Genomic DNA, 20741 nt, shown 5'->3' with positions numbered 1-20741 from the left:
TCAACTCGTGCCATCAAGCAAGGGAGCTATCAAAGATTAATGGGGTCCCTCAAAAGAACAACCTGACCAAAAGTAAAATGGCTGAAACACATCAAATCCATAACAGCCAATAAATTCATCATAATGATAATAAGCAAAATAAAGGTTCTTGGTCATCTTTTTAAGTACCAGGGCACCAATTCACCACTATGAAAACTGATAACACAAGCAAACAAACAAAAAACAACCATTTATTCTGCCTTTTCTGTGTATACAAACTATATTATAGTTTATCAACCAGAGTTGATAAGAAAGTTTTCTTCAACGAACAGAACTCCAGCTAATAAATTTGGAAGGGAGGACGAATTTAGAAAATCACTATGGTGGGACCCTTCTTGATGGGTCTAGATAATGACATTACAGGCTACTGAAGCGCCAAGATGGACAATTAATAGAGAACGGATGGCGCAGACGACAAGTGATGCTGCATGTTGGTCCGTACGATACATTCTTTCCCAAGATGCAGCCTGAGTCCACTCGCCCTCCAGCCCTCACTTTGACTTTACAGGAGGTGCAGAGGAGAGGGAGGAAGATGTGGGCCAACGTAATTTTAGCCACAAATAAATGGCATGAAAAGGCAACAAAGAGGGAGAAACTGTTCTAGGGTACAAAGACACATCACCCAAATGTGAGATGCGTGATCTTGTTCGCATCCAACTCTTAAAAAATGACTATAACAAGCCATTTTTGAGAAAATTGGGAAAATCTGAGCAAGCATTAGATATAAGATGATAGTGAGGAATTATTGTTTATTCTGTGAGGCAATGCTAGGTAACAGTAATGTCGTTATGTTAAAAATAAAATCCTTTATCTATTAGCGATACATATTGTTGACATATTTACAGGAGAAATGAGATGATTTCTGGGATTTTCCCAGAAGTATACTAACTGGAACAGAAGAATTAAAACAGGAAAAGAAAGGATTTAAGGTTAGAAAGGACTACATAAAGAGCATAACTAAATGTTTAAAATTAGATGGCAATGAGAATAACATTTTTTTTTTAAAAGCAAAAACAGATTGTAAAAGTGTCCACAATGGGGGTCACCGAGAAGCACAGCGCTGTGCGCCACGTCACTGTGGACGAGCCCCTTTTGCTCTCTGGCTCTGGTACCCCCCCGCCCCCGCTCATCTTCTGCTCCCCCGTCCTCTGCTGCAGCCACAGTGGCCTCCCCTGCTGGGTGCTGCACCCTCCCTCTCTGACTTTCTGAGATGCTCAGACATTTGCTGAATGAAAACCTAAACAAAGTTCCAGCCTAAGACAATTACTCACCTGAATATTCTCTCTCACGTACACAGCATAATCATCATTACTCAGGAAATCAGCTCGCTTTTTATACGTCTGGCTCTCTGTTACAACAGCACCAGTAGACTACAAAAGACAAATACATTTTTTTAAATGGTGAACCAGATAAACCTACTTAAAAAGAAAGTAGTTTGTGAAATCTGTAATATTAAAAAAGAAAGTATAAAATATTATCCTATGTTTTCACTATAAAATTCTTCATTTAAAAGAGACTAATAGCAACAGGATTGTAAGCAGAATAAATCTCAAAAGCTGAAAGTATAGAAAATTTCTGAGCCATATCCAAATTAATCCCATAAAACGACTGGCTCAGATCAGAAGTCAATGTGTCCTGTAAATAATGATTTTTTTATTAAGATCTTCTCTAATGGCTACCCAACATCATTAGATGTTGGAACAAGGGTCTGTCTTAAAGCTAAAAGTAATTAAGAGACAGAAAACCCAGGCAGCACTTCGTAGCTTTGCCTCGTGCCCAGCAGAACCGCAGAGGGGCCCATGGAGTGGTGCAGAGGAATCCAGAGCTCAGGACAGATGGGCATGAGGGGAGCACTAACCACAGCATAGGCCGTGTCATCCACATCCTCCACCACCTCCTCGTCTGAACACTCCTCAGACCCCGTGTCTGCATCCGAGAGATCCGTGACCTGCACGTCAGCATGGTCCAGCAGCCACCCAACCAAGGCTTCCACGCCTAGGAGCAAGCACACACAGCACAACCATGGTGAGGACCACAGCGCCTGCCTCCCGAGGGGCCTCTGACGCTAGCATTTCACGGGAAGCCTACAAACAAATGGGTGGGCACATTAAGTCTAACACCCACAAGGAAAACCCAGTACCTGGCAAGCCAGCAGCATTCCCAGAGGCGCCAGTGAGTGACTTCAGTGCAAACTCGATGTTCCTTCTAGGAAACCCCATTTCCATGAGCTGAACCACAATAGGCAGAGCAGGACCAGGAGACTGCTTGTGCTTCTTCGCTCTAACTGGGCGAACACGCTGCACAGGGACAGGCGTCGTGGCCTCGCTGGAGCTGCAGTCTTCAAACACAGGGCTCAAGGGGTGAGTAGACTCCACAGCCAGACACTGACACACGGCCAACGCGGCAGCCTGGGCAAATGAGAGCGGAGCTTGGGGGTTTCTAAATCAGGGGACTGAGAAGTCCAGGGAAATGGAAAGTACAGACCACTACTATGAACTACAGTACAAAACTATAGAAAGTCCTGGCTTACATGTGTATTTTTAAATGAATGGATAAAACATGTTTAAAAACAACAAAGACAACTTTCGTAGTTGAATGCAGAGGAAAGATTCAATGGTCAAATAACTCCTGCTTCAGTACACACAGAGTCTACCTAGTAAATGAGCTAATTATCAACATCCACTGAGGAAACTTCACAGCAGCCCCGAACACTGAGCGAGCGAACACAGGTGAGAGGCCTGATGGGGCGGGAGAAAGGGACCCCCACCCTTCCCCATGACAGGTCAGTGCCCACAGCCTCCCGCTTTCTTCCCCCTGCACGCAGGTCAGAGATGGCACAGGACCCTCTCGTGTGCCACCAAATCAACTCCCAACTATTCAAAGGCAGAAAAGCCACTCTGGGGGTTAAACACGGTATAAAAAAAATGAGGGAAATAAAGAATACTGGGTAACAAATTGCAGTGAATCAATGAATACATGCATCACCGTGGCCTGCAGCTGGGAACTGCCTGCCTCCGGACAGGGAGCCCTCCCCCTGGTCCACTTGCAGCTCTCTGCCCCTTCTCTTCAGTTGTTCTCACAGCACTGAGACTTGCTTTTTTTTTTTTTAACTGAACATGTGTGGAAGGCATTCGGAGGAAACAGAAGACACCGTTGGGCCTTCCAGTGCTTAGGAAGTGTCAAAAGCCTAGGGTTTTGCTGTGAAGTCCGAATAACTCGGAAGTGACAGGCTTCCTAAAAGCTTACAACTCAGAACCAGATCGAACTAGGGATTCTGGTTCTGGTAATGGAGAGGGAACTGGACTAAGCCTCTGCCGTGATGATAATTATGAATTCTGGACAAAATATTTTTAAAAACTGTTTGAAGGTCCCGGAGAAAACAGGAACAGGTGCAACCTTGACCACAGGGAAGCCCACAGGCAAGCCGCTAACAGGGGCACTGTCACTGGACAGCGGCCTGCCAGAGCAAGTAGAGGTGAGGGAGAACCACAAAATGCACATGCGGTCTACCCTCGAATCTTTGGCGGGCGGCAAAACTGAGCGTGTGTGAGACTCAAGAACCCAGCCAAAAGAAACTGCTGGAAGGCCCAGTGCTAGGGAGACGGTGTGACATCCCAGTCCAACCAAGTTTCAGCACGTTGCTCAAGATGTAAAGGTCTCCACTGAAACCTCAGAAGAGATTCTAAATCCCACAGAATTAGAGACCAGGAACCAGGACTAAGGGCCAAACAAAAATAAATCATCACCAAAAAGTCGAGAAACAGGCCTCCTTAGACTGAGGAAAACTACCAGGTACTGAACCATCTACAAAAATAAAATTCCTCATTCTCCAGAGGAAGGTGACAGACCCAGAGCCCATATGACATAATATCCAAAACATCCAGAATACAATAAATTTTTTTTAGATATGTAAAGAAGCAGAATCAATAATCAGAAGAAAAAACTGCCACTGGTAGCAGACCAACAAGTGGCCTAGGCAATAGAATTAGCAAATAAGAAATTTAACATAACAATCAGATATATGTTTTAAAATATACAGTACAAGATAGATATAAAGGGTGAAGAGATGGGAACTGTCAAGAACGATAAAACTATAAAATATGAACCAAATGGAAATATGAGATCTGAAAATATAAAATAAAGAATTTCTTGGGTGGCTTACAGCAGATTAGACCCAATAAAGCAGCACACCCTGACCTTTAAAACAGTTCAGTACAGTTAACCAAGCCATTTAACCAAGAGACTTAAAAATAACAGAAACTCACTAATAATCTAGCAAACTACAGCAATAATCTTAGAAAAGAACAAAAGAGAGCGGGACAGGAAAAAAATATCATAGTCAATAGTATCCAAATTTGGTGGGGAGAAAAAAAAATCAAGTCAGAGCTACAAGTAACTTAAGCAAACCCCAAGGAGTATAAGGGGGAAAAACCACCTACACCATAAGCACACTTAGTCAAATTGAAGAAAACAAAAAGAAAAACAGAAAATACTAAATGCAGCCAGAGGAAATGAAAGACATTTCATACAGAACAATAAGAATGTCAGCTGAATTTCCATCAGAATCAATGGAGGCAAAGCAATGGAAGCTCTCTCTCTGGTACAGTAGCCCTTCCCGGTTCTTAAAGGACAACTCCATGTCTCCTTGTTTCCTCCAAGTCTTATCTTTCCCCGTAACACTGGGCACCTCCCAGCATGGCTCTGGGGTGCATCTGCCCAACACCCTCTTCATTGCTCAGCGTCCTGTTTTTATCTGATAGGTGACTGGCAACACAGCCTTGCAGCAACTTTCACCTGATCTCCCATCTCAAGTTTTCAGACCTAAGGAGTAGCTGGCATTCAGGCCTACTTGGAGAAGGCCCGGCACCCTCCTCTCCTGCTGCCCCCATGCCCAACATTTCCTGCCTTCTCCCTTTGCCCCCCACCAGCTTCCTAGCTCACTCTGGATCCTCGCTCCCCACAGGGTCTTAGTCTCTGAAGATTTCTACTACGGTATTGTCTGCCTGCCAAATTGAGCACTCAAGGTTTTGGTTTTTGTGTGTGTGTTTTTTTAATTTATTTATTTATTTTTGGCTGTGCTGGGTCTTCGCTGCTGCACGCGGGATTTCTCTACTTGCAGTGAGTGGGGGCTACTCTCAGTTGCGATACGTGGGCTTCTCATTGCAGTGGCTTCTCCTGTTGCGGAGCACGGGCTCTAGGCACACAGGCTTCAGTAGTTGCAGCACGCGGACTCAGTAGTTGCAGCTCACGGGCTCTAGAGCGCAGGCTCAGTAGTTGTGGCGCACGGGCTTAGTTGCTCCACGGCATGTGGGATCTTCCCGGACCAGGGCTCGAACCCGTGTCCCCTGCATTGGCAGGCGGATTCTTAACCACCGTGCCACCAGGGAAGCCCCCAAGGTTTTGTTTTTGTCTTTGATATTTTGTCCAGAATTTCTGATGTAGTACAAAGCAAGAAGTATTTTTTAAAATATCTAGTCCTCCACGTGGTGGGCCATGAAAGTTCCCATCATGCTTAGACGTGGTCAGATGTCAGTCTCTTCTATGGGAACATGCCCACAGCCCCACCCCTGAGTATGCAGTGCAGTGCACGTGCTCCAAAACAGGGTGTTGGCTGAGAGCCTGGCAGCAACAAGGCATGCTCGAGGCAGGCTTTGGCGTGAGTGAACCAAATGAGCAAGTGCCATGTTCCTAGGTCTAATGGGGCTCTTTCAGTAATAATATTTCCTGGAAAAAGATCCCTCCATGAATATTTGAGCATTAACCCAAATGCTGAATCTAGTTGATTTTTACAGATAATTCACAGAAACTCTAAATAAGATTAAACTTTAACTCATTCATTCTCTAACTAGTATTGTAATATTCTATGACAAACATGGTTAAAACCTACCTAGTCATAAGAATTATTTTGGCATATCATTTAAAATTAGACTATATCCGTAAGAAAATACACATCTAGGAAAAAAAGTTGTTCACAATCTAATGCACTGGATTAAAATTGCCAAGGCTACTGACTGTACCTCAAGCTCCTGTTTGTCAAATATGGCCTTCACTGGAGATGGCTGGGTGGCCGAGGCCAATAACTGCTGCAAGAGGATCATTGGGGGTTGTGGCCCTTCAGGAGACATGTCCCCAAGGTCAGGGGATGCAGCTGCTCCATCATCTGAATTTAAAAACAAAATATGGATGACACCGCATTTTCAACAGCAAACATTTCCTTACTACAAAAGATAGTGCACTGAGCATGTTAAACCAGGTGTGATTTCTACCTTATCAAGCATCAGGTAACCAAAATCTTCAAGGCTTTTTCCACTCCCTGCTTTTTGGCCTCAGTCCTTCTTTAGTTCACCTGTCTGTGTCTTTAGAGCCAACCAAAGCTACCTCCCAGATTCCTGCCCTTGGTCCAGTTCTTAACCTTTTCCATCTTGGTGCTCACTCATTGCTCCAGAAACCCCTACTATGAACACTCCCAAGTTTGTATCTCTAGCAATGGTTTTTCTGTTAACCTTGTTCAGACTATAAACTGACACCAATTCCAAACATGACGTGTGGTCAGGGTGATGTCTTTTGTTGTAATGTGAGCAGCTTCGGGTGAGGTGTCTGGCACTTCGTGTTTGCCCTGGGACCACTGATAGCCAGGTTTGGTTACAATTTCAACTAATCCTCTAGACCAGAGGTTGTAAATCGCCTCGAAGTGCCAGAGAGTAAACAGTTTAGGCTTACCGACCACAGGGTCTGTCACAGCTACTCAACTCTGCCACTGAAGTGTGAAAGCGGCCAGAGATGACATGTAAACAAGCAGGTGCGGCTATGTTCCCATAAAACTTTGTAAAACAGGTGGCTGTGGTGGATTTTTTAAGCCCTGTTCTAGACAGGCTCCATCTGGAGCCCTTGATCTGCCCCAAGCGTGGGATGGTAATCCTGATTCAGTGCTGCCATAGCTCCTCATCGGGGTGACCACAGAACAGCCAATCCAATTCCCTGGGCTCTGGTTCCTGATCTTCTAATACCACTGTGGATTATCTTCAAGGTCCCTAATGTCTAATACGGAATGAATCTGCACTTTCATTAGATTTACCTCATACTCAGCATGTTATCATTAAATTCATAATGCCCTCTTAAGTCTAGGAAACAAAACGAAACACCCCACGCTCCACTGGACTTTCTAATTTTTGTCAACAGCCCTCCTCCCTATTCTCCCTATAACTCAAGCTTGAAACATTAGCCATCTTTGACTTTTCACTAGTTTTCCAAAAAGATATCATCGAAAAGACTACACCATCACAGTGTCTACTGATACCTTCTTTCCATTTTTCATGCCTTCCTCTGGAAGACACCTCATCACTTGACACAATTGCCCCCATCTCCATGATCTCCCTGTTTCAAATACTCCTATAACTCACTAGCGTATGTATTTATCTTCCTCAACATGAGTCCTTGTCATGACAGGCGCTGCCACAGCTTCCCCAGTCAGCCTTACCTCTCATTCTGGTAGTCAGGGCACTCTATCACATGACTTCAACTGACCTCTCCAGCTTTAGCCCCACAGTCCTCGATAAACGCTGAGCTCCTTACAAAGCTCAGGACCCACATACTTACTGCTTATGCCTGTGCTCCTACCGTCTCCTCCCGCGGGACGGAGACGCCTCAGTACCCTGCACCCAGGGTCTGCCACACACTTCCAAGGCTGCTCTCCCCAGCCCTCCGCTGCCAGCATCCCCCAGACGCCTGTGAACCTGTGCTCACATGTCTTACAGCACACAGGCCCGTACCTTGGACAGAGCCATCTGCGTCCATTTTCTATCCCCACCCTCACCCCAGAGAGTAAAAAATCATAAACAAGGACTATCTTGCTCCCCATAATATTTAACACAATGTCCCTCAATAATAGGTAATCAAAAAATATTTCATAGCTTTGGTTTTTTTTCTATTCAAAGTGATAGGAACTCATTCCAGAAAATTGAGGTTATATATAAGAGTACACAGAACATAAAGTCAGCTGAACTTCTACTGTCACTGTTTTGGTAAGCAAATGAATCTATGGCAAATCTACAAACTGATATACATAGCAATGAGCTTTTTTGTTTATCATTTTCAAATTTCCATGGCATTAACATATACATATATATATATATCATCATTGTGAACGGCGCCATGGTATTCCACTGCATGGGTACCCCACTTAATAATGGGCATTTAGGTGTCTCCAGTTTTCGTCACAAAAACAATACCAACAAAAAAGCCATAATGAGCGTCTGTAAACACGTATCTCCATGCCTTCTCATGTGATAAATTCCCACAAGATGACTTGCTAATCATTGGATATACAGATACAGATATGTGTGTGTGTGCATTTTGAAGTCTAACATTTCCTCAAATGCCCATTAAATGGTTGTACCAACTTAAATTCCCACTGGCAAAGTGTTAGAGCAGTGCCACTTTACGTGCATATGAACCACCTTAGGGCCTTGTTAAAAACGCAGATCCTGATTTCTTAGCTCTGGGGTGTGGCCTGAGAGTCCACATTTCTACATGTTCCTATGTGCCATCAATGCTACTGGTCCTTGGGCCGCACTTTAAATAGTGAGGCAGTAGAGCACTGTTTTCTCTCCCTCCCCACCAAATCCCCTCCGGCTTTGCCTATCACTTTTCATCAATTACTAGCCAGGCTGCACATCTTCCTTGTACATGTAGAAGCCATCTGTACCTCCCCTTTTATGCACTGCCTGTTCATGTCCCTTGCCTGTTTCCTATTGGAGTATCTGCCTTTCTGACAGATTCAAAAGGGCTCCTTAAAAAGATACCTGTATGAGCAGCTGCGGCCTCCTGAACAGCTGGCTGAGACAAGATCTGCCTGAGCTGGTCCTGGTGGGAAAGCAGAGCACGGCCCGCCTTCAGAATGTACAGCTTTAGCTGCTGGCACCTCAGCAGGTCCAAGTCTACCTGCCCTGTGGGTAAAAAAAAGGACTCAGCAGGAATGGAACACGCTGCTTGGGCTCTCCCTCTCAGCAGCTGTACAGCCTTGAGGAAGGCACTGCCCTGAGGGACTCAGCTGACCATGTCAAAGCCTGTCCGTAATGTAGGACTTGCCTTTCCCAGTACTGTGGGTAAGCGTCCTCTACCTCCCCCAGGTCTTCTCCCTTTCCCGCTCCCCATGCATTACCTCGGGATGGGGCGAGTATTAGACGGTTTAACACAGTTAGAACCATGTTAGCTATTGCCAGCATAATCAAATATTTCCCAAATTGCTGAAATTTCAACCAGATACCTACATCACAAATTAAATACTTTCACCTTGTCTTCCCAAGACGCCTATGAGACACTTTTGTCAGATACTCACAGCATACAGTTCTCTAACTCACCAAAATCATCGCACCCTACAGAATCTTATCTAAACAAATGACTGCAGTAATGTCCATGGGCGGACTGAGGAACAGACTGGGGAAGCCACCACAAGGATGGTAGGCAGACCACAAGGAGAGCCAGATTACAGTCACAGCAGCAGCGTTCCAAAGCAGGGCATGCTGGAGGCCATGGAAGGCAGCATGGGGACGTGGGAATGTGGGATGGAAGGGCACAGGAAGAGCCAGAGGTGCCACTGGGGCACCAAGCTCGAATACCTGGCAGACAGGTTTATTCACTGTGACAGGAAACACTGGCTAAGGGACGAAGTTAGTTGAATTGTTGACATGCTGTGGTTTACATGCACCTGGCCCTCTAGCCAGAGATGTGAACTGGAGATCCAGAGTTAAAGGTGTTTACCATCATAAACGCTGCAGCAGCAACTACAGGAATGGGGAGAAATGGGTGAGAAAACTCAAGAAGAGTGGGCAGAAAGATCAAGAAGTTATGGATGAAACCACAAGGATTTCCAATGTGCAAAGAATGGTCAGGGAGAAGAACTCTCAAAGAATATGTGAGCGACAATGTAAGGAAAGTCAAGAGAGCAGTGGAAGAGGAAGAGTTCAAGCGTGAGCGGCCTTGGTCTTCGACGGGTGGCCAGCGTCCAGACACCAAGCGAGGCAGGTCCAAACACACAGGCCTTGCTGGGTATGGCTGTGATGAGGCCAGGGGGTAAATGGGGAGGGGGAAAGAACACAGACTCGTCTTCAAAAAGTGTGCGCAGAAGAACGCTGGCACCGGGAGGTGGGGAGGCCTGGAGTTCTTCAGGTGCCACCCCCGCCATGGCATCATTCTTTGCATCACCTACTCTCATCTCCACACCCGTTGTCACTCAACCAATGGCAATCCATCTGAACCCAAAGACTTCAGCAGTGACAGAACTTGCTCTGACAAAACAACAAACACTGTCCAAACAACAATAGTTAAGACTGTAGCTGTTTCATCATGAAAGGCATGTACTGACCTGCAAAACCCTGTTTAGGTGACTTCTTTATTTTGTGTTTTTCCAATTTGCTTCCAGCAAGGTTCACCAGCTGAGCCCAGACCGAGAGCATGGGCTCTGTGAAGGGCAAGTTGGTGACGCTGAACGCCACAGCAGGAAGCTGGAGAGGGAGCACAGAAACCTTCAAAGTGTGTCCAACGAGAAGGACAAATGAATGTTCTGAAAGTTATCATAACTATGAGTCGTAATTCTGAAGCAACACACATATTCATAAGTCTTTCTAGATCTGAAAATAATTTTAAAAAGATGACCCTGAAGGCAAGATAAAGGCTTACATGCATAGTAAATATAACCTAAATTAATTTTTTCTTTACCGACTTGTTAAACAATAATTACATCATGGTGGTAGTTATTAACTTCTTAGGTATTTTCTATACATTTCAAATTTTCTACAACATGCATATATTCCTGTAATAATCAAAAACAGTATTTTATTGAAAGATATAGGCAAATTGCACTTAGGTCACATCAAAGTAATATAAATCACTCACTTTCCCTATGGATCCCTAATTCACAGATTTAAGACGACAGTAGCTGCTACATATGTCATGTCACACTCATGAAGAAAGATCATTTTTTTTAAAGGAGTCATTTTTAAGGTTTTTTTGAAAGTTGAGTCGTTCAATAAAAAATAAATTTCATAAATTCACATTTTGAAATAAATAAAACTAACTTATACTTACACAGGACCCTCTAAATTGCTAATGCCCCTTCATGTCTTTTGAGGCTTAAAATAAGACACACGAACTACTAATCCATATACAACCCTGTGAGGTAGGTCCTGTTAATCAAAGGAAGAAAGATAGACGGTTTTCCTTAAGGTGGGTAGCTTCCTAGAAGGCCAACCTAGACTACAAGAATCAAGTTCTTCCCAGGTCTAGTATAAAACCCCTTTGCCTCATTACCTAGTAACCCGAACACAAGTTCACCTACTGGCTTCAGCTGATTCAGTGGGCAAACGCGACACGTCCGCATGTCGGAGAACTGCACGGTGATTTTGCCCTTCGGGGTGATGCGAGTCACGGTGCCTTCTCCAAACTCATCATGCATGACTTGTCCCCCTAGTCGCAACCGACCGTCAATGCCTCCAATCACAGCCAGGACTGCCATGAGGCCCCCCACCTCAGGGGTCTCAGAGTCAGGAAAGTAGTCCTCTAACAGAGCCTAATGCAGACAGACAGCAAGCTTGTAGACGAGAGCCCAGGGGCTGCCTGTCTCCTACACACTTGCAATTAAGCCGAATTCACTTTTACGTTAGTTTCCTCAATAATTTTTTCCAGTAAAAAGTATTCTAAAATACACCCTTGAACAAAATACACAGCATTTAAAAAGGTAATCTGAAAGCTAAATCAGCATTCTACAGAGAAAAACTAGCCGCTGTGAAAGGCGGCGCGGCACCCACCCCCTCCGCCGGCTTCCCCGCGCAGCCGGCGGCGACGGAGCGCAGCTGCGAGTTGATGTACTTGTTGATGAGTCCGTTCCACTGGCCCAGGGAGTGCAGGGTGCGGAGCAGCGCCACCGCCTCCTCCGCCAACGTGCTGCTGTGCGTGGCAGTCAGGGAGGCCTGCGGCCGGGCCCTCCGCCTCCTCAGCGTGGATTCTGCGGGAGACACGTGAAGGAGGGCCTCGTGACGCCGCTCGCTTACCCGGGACCCCGATAAGGAGGAGAGCCGCCCACCTCTGAGCAGCGGGACATCTGAAGAGCAGGTGGTGAGCAAGCGCCCCAGGAAGCCAAACAGCTTCTCCACAAGGCACTCCATGTCCCTTGCCCTTTCCGTCTTGTCCCACGACGGAAGTACCGCTTGCAGTAAATGTACAGCTAAGATCTGGTAAAGGCAGTTGAAAACAGCGAGCATTAAAGAAAGCCACCGTCTGACAGATTAGGAGATTCTACTTTAGTTTTTGTTCCCGTAACACAATTAATCATGTGAAAATTCTAATATTCATTATTTTACAGCAAGATAATTACATCCAAGTTGACTAGGGATATGGATTATCAGAGGTTAAAAAATAAGCTACATTACACATGCAGACATTCATTTAATTAAAGAATAATTCCTTTTAGTTTAATTCTTCTCAAGACAATTATACCACAACTCCTGTGAAGCAGATCAGAGCAGCTGGTAGGATTTATCACTTCACAGGAAAGCAAGTCAACTAAGGTTTAACAACCGAATCAATTTAAAATAATCGATATCCTCAGCCTCTGAACTGTAGAAAATCTACTGTGTTAGTTCTAGTTCTTTTCTGCCCTCAGGCACCTAATGACGACGGCCAGCTCGATGCCAGCTCTGATGGGGCTCCCACAGTCCCCGAACTCACGCTGAGCGGGGGTCAGTCTGGCAGCACAGTTACCTGCCGCTGCAGCGAGGCGGCGGTGAACGGCGCGTGTCCCTCCACGACCGTCGTGAGCAGCGCGATCCAGGGCGGCGAGCTGAGGGCGGCGCACATGTGCGGCGTGAGGGCGATGCTGCGCACGAAGCCCAGGGTGCACCAGCTCCGGTGCTGCTCCCGGCGCACCCGCCTGCCGGGGGAGGCTGCCAGGGCAAGACAGACCCGCTGGCACCCCGTTTCCAGGAGTGCATGCCCGGCGCAACTTTTATCTAGCTACACCACGTTATGCGCAATAATAAGCTCCTTTACACGTATATCACAGTTTCAATTACCCTAAGTGAGAGGAACAGGACGACTTGCGACTTAGCTCAAGGAACACTTTACATTTTAAAAATCTCTGAGGTACATGGAGTAACTCAAACTCGCTAAGGAATTTCATCTACTTACTGTCTCTAAGCAGTAGGAAAGCAATTCACAATTCAACAGCAGTTATCTGTGGGAGGGCATCTGGTACAGTTTGTAAATCTCACATGTTTTCAATATCCCCCATGAGCTTGTTTATATTTTGATCTGCATCATAAATTTCCAATCCAAGTTTAAGAAGGCAACGATAGTAGAATGAGAATAAGAAGTTTTCACAGGATTTAGTTTACCCGGTTTGGCTCTGCCGAGAGCATGACCCTATCTGCTCCTCCCGGGGTCTCCACTAGTGGACACCTGGGGCTTCCGAGCCCTCCTGGCTGGCAGAGGCCCTGAGGTGGGGTCACGCCACGTGAGCTGCTCAGATCCCGGACCAGCTCCCCTTCCCCAGCTCCCACGGCCCAGCCCTCCTGCTCTCCAGGCTTCCAGGGACACCACCCTTCAGACATGCTGTCTCCCATACTCAGTCACACTCACCCACACACATGCACAGGCACTCGCACCCCACCACGCCTCAGGCACGCACTCTCATGGCCACTCACAATCACTCACACATACCCAGTTACACACATCCACACCCACACTCAGTCTCACTCAAACTCACACTCACGTGTACACACACACATGCACTCAAACCTGCACACGTACACACACACGTTTGCTCCACTCACTTCCTCAACTTCTCCCACACTTACACATACTCACATTCACATAGTGAAAACACTTTTGTAGGTTGAATTGTATCCCCCAAAATTCATGTTCACCCAGAACCTCAGACGTGACCTTATTTGGAAATAAACTCTTCACAGATGTAAGTAAGGTAAGGATTGAGATGACATTATACTGGATTAGGGTGAACCCCAAATCCAATGAAAGCCCTTATAAGAGGCAGAAAAGAACAGAGGAGGCATCCAAGTGAAGATGAGACAGAAACTGGAATGATGTGGCCACAAGCCAAGGAACACTGGAGCTACCAAAGCTCAAAGAGAAATCGAGGGGCCCTCCCCTAGAGTGTTCAGAGGGAGCACAGGCCTGACGGCACCTGGATTTTGGACTTCTGGTATCCAGAATTCTGAGAGAAGGAAGTTGTTGTTCTAACCCACTGTTCAGGGTTGAACTGTGTTCAGTCCTAACCCCTACTACCTCAGAATGGGACCTTATTTGGAAACAGGGCCATGGCAGATGTGATTAGTTTAGATGAGGCTAAACTAGATTAGGGTGAGTCCTTAATCCAATGTAACTGATGTCCTTATAAAAAGGGGAAATTCGGAGACAGACACACACAGGGAGAATGCCATGTGAAGATGAGGGCAGAGATCTACAAGCCAGGGAATGCCAAAGACTGCCAGCAAACCATCAGAAATCAGGGGAGAGGCCTGGAACAGATCCTTCCTGCCCTCACGGTCCTCAGAAGGAACCTGCCCGGCTGACACCTTGATCTTGAACGTCTAGCCTCCAGAACTGTGAAGAAATAAATTTCTGTTATTGAGGCTGCTAGACTGTGGTACTTTGATGTGTCAGCTTAAGCAAACTAATACACCATGTTTGTGGTAATTCGTTACAGCAGCAGCCCTATGACACTGACACACACACCCACGCTCCCCCACATGCACACACACACACAAACACATGACAAATCCACAGCCCACTTCTGACTCTGTGGCCCACAACTGTCCACTGCATACATGTCTTGTCTGTCGTCCCACTCTCCACCAACATTCGCAGCAGCCCACACAGAGTCTTGATGGCTTCGCTCTGCATAACTTCAGCATGGACTCCAGCAGAAAGACAGAGAGTCTGCAGTAAATTAACAGTGCTGGTAAGCATCACCGCAGTGGGGTGAATGTTCCTTTCAATTTGTTCAGCTTCTGAAAAAAAGAATCAAAATAAGGAACTATACTCCCAAATAAACGGGAAAATGTCCCTGCATGTAACTTAAGGGATTTAATATCACATTCTTCTTTTCTTACTGTGGAAAGGGAAGCAGCTCTTTGCAATTAAAGATGGAATTCAGGATGCACAAACGCTCACCCTAATCAGCTCTGGCCCCACCTTACTCAAAGGAAACAAGCCTTTTAAATTACAGTTGAGTTTTTTAAAGCAATCTCAGCATACAGCTCAGAAGCACTAAAACGATTTCAAGGATCCAACTTATCAAACGTCAAAAGCTGGCTGCTGATGAGTTGGCTATGTATGCCCCGACGAAGATGAGGTGGCCACCTCCAAGGAGGTGGAGCTCGTGCTCACACGTCCAGGCCATCGGCGTCTGGATGAGGGAGACATGACTGGGCCACCTCGCCGTCACTTGGCCTGCCCTGCTCAGGGCCCAACTTCACAGGCGAAGCCCCCAGGCAGAGAGCCGGGAGGAGGGACACCTGGCCTGAACACTGCCGGATACAGTGAAAACAAAGCAGCACCAGCTACCTAGGCAGGGCCACACAGCTTCCCGCACGCTCCTCCTAACACGCCCAAGACAGGGGTCACCCGTTCACATCTGACACGCACGGAGCAGCCTGCACGTGCGGTGGGCACAGGACACAGCCTCTGCCACCTTCGACGCCACCCCTTCTCTAGCGAGCTCAGCCTCTTGGGTCTCCTCTCCTAACCATAAGCGTGACCTTGGGAGCCTGCCGTGCGACGCATACAGCAGACACCTGAGCCCCAAGAATCAGTGCCAGCCTCCTAGACAGTCTCACCAAGATCGGCATCCCAGGGTCTTTCAGACGCGTCTCAAAAGATGTCATGAAGCCCTCCTCCCACAGCCTTACCTCTCCTTACAGGGTTAACTTTCTGAGGTCACTCTAAGTTCTCACCCTCACTTTCTCTAAGGCAGTAAGGTACTGACTAACTCCACGTTATGTGCCACATTCTGAGGGAAGGGCCTCGGCGGGGAAGGTGAAAGACGGAAGAACACATGCTCAGGGCACCGTGAGGCAATGTCCACTACTCCAGGAACAGGCTCAGGGACACCAGGAGGCCCACCAGAGGAGAGGACACAGCAAGCCCCCCACTGCCGCCCCCCGCCCCCCCCACCGTCTCCGAGGTGAACTGGGGAGTCAAGTCCCTCAGAATCACCTGGGGCCTGTTTCAACCAGACCTTCGGGAAAAGCCTGACCTACAGAGCGCCTCTCACTCCCAGATGAAAGGACGGGCAGCCAACACACAGCTTGCCAGGTCCCCCGGGCACCCACCGGAGTCGTCCTCCGTGTCCGAGTCGTCTGCCGAGGGCTGCGTAGAGGCCGGAAGCTCCGCCAACTTCAGGTCGTACTTCCCCTCCTTCCCCATCCTGTAAGAGTTGGTGCTGCCTGTGTCCCACTGGACCCTGATCCAGCCATCCTCTCCAAGTTCACCGATCACGCGGCCGAGGCCAGGAGGAGGTCCGTCCTGAGGAAGCCAAAGCAAAGACTGGTTAAAAGTGTGCGGGCCTGTCTGTCACAGGAACACTGCCTGTAAGGGTGGCTGCAGCACTGGACACGGCCCTCAAGTCCACAGGGGGCTCCAAACCCACCTACAAGCCCAGCTCACATCACCACTGTAAAGTGAACACCAGGACTAACCTGCTCGCACTCCTTCACCAAAGAGGTGAGCGGGGAAAGTACCACCTCAATTAGCATGCTCTCTAAGCCAATGCAGAGACCAGACTTTCCAGCCTGGTCCTGCCACCCTGCTCCTTGGCCCCCTCAACCCCTCCTGGGGCTTCACGAGGTCAGGAACCTCCAACAAGCACCAGTATCTCCGCGTTGCCTCTGGTTCTTCAGTTTCCCCCCGGATCTTAGAGTGAATCTCTACCTCTCATTTCTACGAGGAGATGCTGCTACCTGTTCCGGTCACTCTGATTTCTGAGCTGATTCTCAGGAGGCATGTGCTTAAGAGTGAGGCTGAGAAAACCTGGGCATGACAAGAACGCTCCACGTCACAGAAGGGCGAGCGCTGTCCTTAGCTAGTGGCTCCCGTACCGGCGCAGAGCCCAGCCCCTGACCTCTACTTGGGGCGACCTGACGGAGACACAGGAGCAAAGTGCTGGGGGAGAAGCGGAGAGGTGCGCACCACCCAAGCAGGCGCCTGTAGCCACTGGGTCAGGACACCTTACCGGCACACGGCCGTGAGCTCACAGAGGCAGTGTCAGAGCTTTCACGACACGATTATTCAGATGAGGATTACTCTCCCCTGCTCCCTCTCACGCTTGTTCTGGGCTGCACCTCAAGTCGAGCCTATGCCAGGAGTTTCCTGAAAAGAGTCGCCACTCCTCATAGACTTGATCCTGTTCAAGGGCCCTACAGCAGGCCGCTGCTACTCTCTACTGGTTTTGAGATTCTATTCACCTGCCCGGAAATTAGCAACTACATCACCTGTCAATCACACGTGTCCTTGAGGGAGGGAGGTATTTATTCCAGTTTCCACCGACTCACAGCATGCAAGTCAGGGTGTGCAGAAGGTGACTAACGTATGGCCAACGTGTTTAAGTCAAATCTCTAAGCACCTGATCACCCCATTTCCAGTCCACGCCTCTCATGACCCTGGTTCCAATCTTCATCATGGCGGCCAGCTCTGGCCCTGAAACTGGGAGCTGTACCGGAGCTGTTTCTTTCCGCGTCTCTTCCAAAACTGTGGCAGAAGCTCCTCGAGCGGAAGAGTTCATATCTTCTTCAACATTATCACAACTAGGGCCTATCAGAGCATCAGAAACAGCAGATGAGCCAATAAGTAGTTACAATTTCCTAATCTTCATATACGTTTTTTAAAAAATATTACGTATTAATGAAGATAATAATTTTAAAGAATCCATAGTATATTTTTTTACCTATACAACAAATACCATGAAAAATTTACTGATGAGAACTAAAATTTTTAAAAAGGGAAGTGGAGGACAAAATATATAAATATGTATCAGAAGATGTAAAAGATATAAAAATTCTTAGGAAAGACATTTACTCTATTTCTAGGACTTATGCCCCACTCCAAAAAACAAAATGATTTTAAGTTATTAGAGAGACACTCATCACTCATATTTTTATTAGAACAGAAAAACAAAAAATAACCACCTAAATGTTTAACAGTGTGAAAAATTAACAAACTTTAATTACGGTACTGTAACGAAAAGAGGTGACAGAGCAGGCCTGATACTGCTGTCCCTAGAAAGCCTGTTGCAAGCTGGCCACCAGCTGGCCTCTGGGAACCTGGATTTCGTGAGGGCTCCCACCATCCCCTAACTGCCAAGAATGCATGCCTGTGCCTAAACTGTTTGCACAAACAACATGGTCTCTGCTGAAACCTGCTTCCTTCTGGGGGGCCTGAAACTTACTCAAGTGCCAGGCAGAGATGCCTGCATGACCTGCCCCAGTGAAAGCACAGGGCATGAGTCTCCACGGCACGAGTCTCCACACTTTGCATGTGAAGACAACACTTCACATGTGTGGTCACAGCTCTTTGCTGGAGGAACTAAGTGCACCCTGTGGGTCTCCACTGGGAGAGGACTTGTGTCTAGTTTCTCCCAGACTTTGCCCATATGCCATCGTTGATTTTGCTTTCTATTCTTTCTCTGTAATAAACTTTAGCCCTAAGTATGACTATATCTGGAGTCTTGTGAGGCCTGCTAGCAAATCATTAAAACTGGGGGTGGTCTTGGGGACCCTGACACAGGGAGACAGCAACGGGATTCTCTAGAACAACCCTGAGTCACTGAGATATTGGAAAAGCATTGTTCAGTACCAGAAAGAATGAAGGGATGGGACATGATGAATATTTGGTCCCTGGTGGCCATGGAACCACCCATAGTATAAAACAGAAGCTGACCTGTCAGCTGTGAGAAATAAAATTTACCAATGTATTTGAAAACAGTAAATTCAACCCCAGGAGCCAGCTTGCTGGACTGAGGGAGGGGAAAGCACATCCCTGGTAACCCTGTGGTCTTTGTTCTGTCTCCAGGTAAGAGGAAAAAGTGCCCCAAACATTCCCAAAGATGGGCTTGGCTGGGTCAAAAATGTAAAGTTTGTGTTCCACTCTCCTCCAAGAGGGAGAAAAAAAGGTTATTCAATCCCCAGGTCTGGAGTAAAAGCTTTAGATAAACTGGAGGGAAAATAGTCTTTTCTTCAGCCTGGCAGTGCCTCTGTGAGGCCCCAGAAGGGGCAGGGGTTGCATTCCATCTGGGATCTCCCCTGGCAGCTATAATGTTAACCCTGTAAATGCTGAATTTGCTGCTGTTTTACATTTTGCAATAAGAAAAAAAGGAGAATCTTTTTCTAAGTGGCTTTGTATTTTGTGGCTATTGTATGTAGATGTATACATAAAAATTAATATAAAACATATGCTTATAATTTCTTGTATGAAAGAGAAATCACCTTGATCAGAGAAAGCAACAAAGATAGATATGTATTCACTGGACACAACTCCCTGGCTTTTTGCAGCCAGTAGGCAGATTGGAATTTAAACTCCTGAGTACTGTTAACAGAGGAAGCCCCCATAATTAATGATTTGTGCTATGACTTTTACCTACTGGAGTCTCTGGAAAAAAGGGAGACAGCGGAAAAAGAAAGGCAATTTCTAGATGGAAATACACTTTCAAGATTTTTAAAAACAATTTTTAGTTGCTAATGAGATCTGCAGAAATCAGATGTTGACTGACAGTATGGCACGTATTTCTGAATGGGTCGTGTGGGCACAAAGACTGACAAAATCAAAGAGCTCAGGAAAGCCTTGCTCTTTCATTTGGACTTGCAATACTGGCCCTGCAGTATCTCAAAATTTCAGGCAAAGAACAACATTATAAACCAATCAGATCTAACAGACATGTAGAGACATTCTACACAAAAAGAGCAGGAGACACACTCTTCTCAAGGACACAGAGAACAACACCCTCCAGGAGAAACAGTATGTTAGGCCACAAAACAAGTCTCAATAAACTGAAATAAGTAAAATCGTATAAATTATCTTCTCGGACCACAATGGAATGAAACTAGGAATTAACAACGGAAGGAAAACTGGAAAATTCACAAATATGTGGAAATTAAATAACACACACTTAAACAACCAGCCAAAGAAACAAAAATCACAAGAGAAATTAATACTTTGAGACAAATGAAAACAAAAACACAACATACCAAAGCGTATGAGATGCAGCAAGATCAGTGCTAAGGGAGAAATTTAAATCTATAAATGCACACAGTAAAAAAAGAAGATCTCAAATCAATAACTTAACTACACCTGGAGGAACTGGAAAAACAAGAACAAAGTAAACCCAAAGTTAGCAGAAAGAAGGAAATAATAAAGATTAGAGCAGAGATAAATAGAAAATAGAAAAACAACAGAATCAACAAAACCAAAAGTTGTTTTTTTGAAAAATGTCAACAAAATTGGCAAACTTTTAGGCAGATTAACTAAAAAAAAAAAAGAGAAGATGCAAATCACTAAAACCAGAAAGAAAAAGTGGGGACATTGCTACTGATCCTATAGAAATAAAAAGAATTATGACACTATGAACAACTGTACACCAATAAATTAGCTAACCTAGATGAAATGGATAAATTCCTAAAAGCATAGAAATTAACTGC

The 20741-nt window shown here is 46.2% G+C and overlaps 1 protein-coding gene across 1 annotated transcript in view; it reads right to left on the bottom strand.

Annotated features, from left to right (window-relative positions):
* Positions 1 to 20741, bottom strand: part of HERC2 (HECT and RLD domain containing E3 ubiquitin protein ligase 2) — a 214764-nt gene that overhangs the window by 94625 nt on the left and 99398 nt on the right. The window contains exons 32-44 of the mRNA XM_082466157.1: positions 17675 to 17897; positions 16386 to 16578; positions 14880 to 15062; positions 12796 to 12977; positions 12119 to 12266; positions 11844 to 12040; positions 11375 to 11605; positions 10403 to 10541; positions 8841 to 8984; positions 6057 to 6199; positions 2180 to 2447; positions 1898 to 2034; positions 1311 to 1409 (exon numbers count right to left, since the gene is read on the bottom strand). Coding sequence (XP_082322283.1) covers positions 1311 to 1409; positions 1898 to 2034; positions 2180 to 2447; positions 6057 to 6199; positions 8841 to 8984; positions 10403 to 10541; positions 11375 to 11605; positions 11844 to 12040; positions 12119 to 12266; positions 12796 to 12977; positions 14880 to 15062; positions 16386 to 16578; positions 17675 to 17897 — 2287 coding nt within the window. The remainder of the gene's footprint in view (positions 1 to 1310; positions 1410 to 1897; positions 2035 to 2179; positions 2448 to 6056; positions 6200 to 8840; positions 8985 to 10402; positions 10542 to 11374; positions 11606 to 11843; positions 12041 to 12118; positions 12267 to 12795; positions 12978 to 14879; positions 15063 to 16385; positions 16579 to 17674; positions 17898 to 20741) is intronic.

This window comes from Balaenoptera physalus, assembly GCF_965194825.1.
Source record: "Balaenoptera physalus genome assembly, chromosome: 6".
Classification (NCBI taxonomy): domain Eukaryota; kingdom Metazoa; phylum Chordata; class Mammalia; order Artiodactyla; family Balaenopteridae; genus Balaenoptera; species Balaenoptera physalus.
The sequence above is the reverse complement of the archived record's forward strand: the minus strand, read 5'-3'. Positions and strand labels throughout refer to the sequence as shown.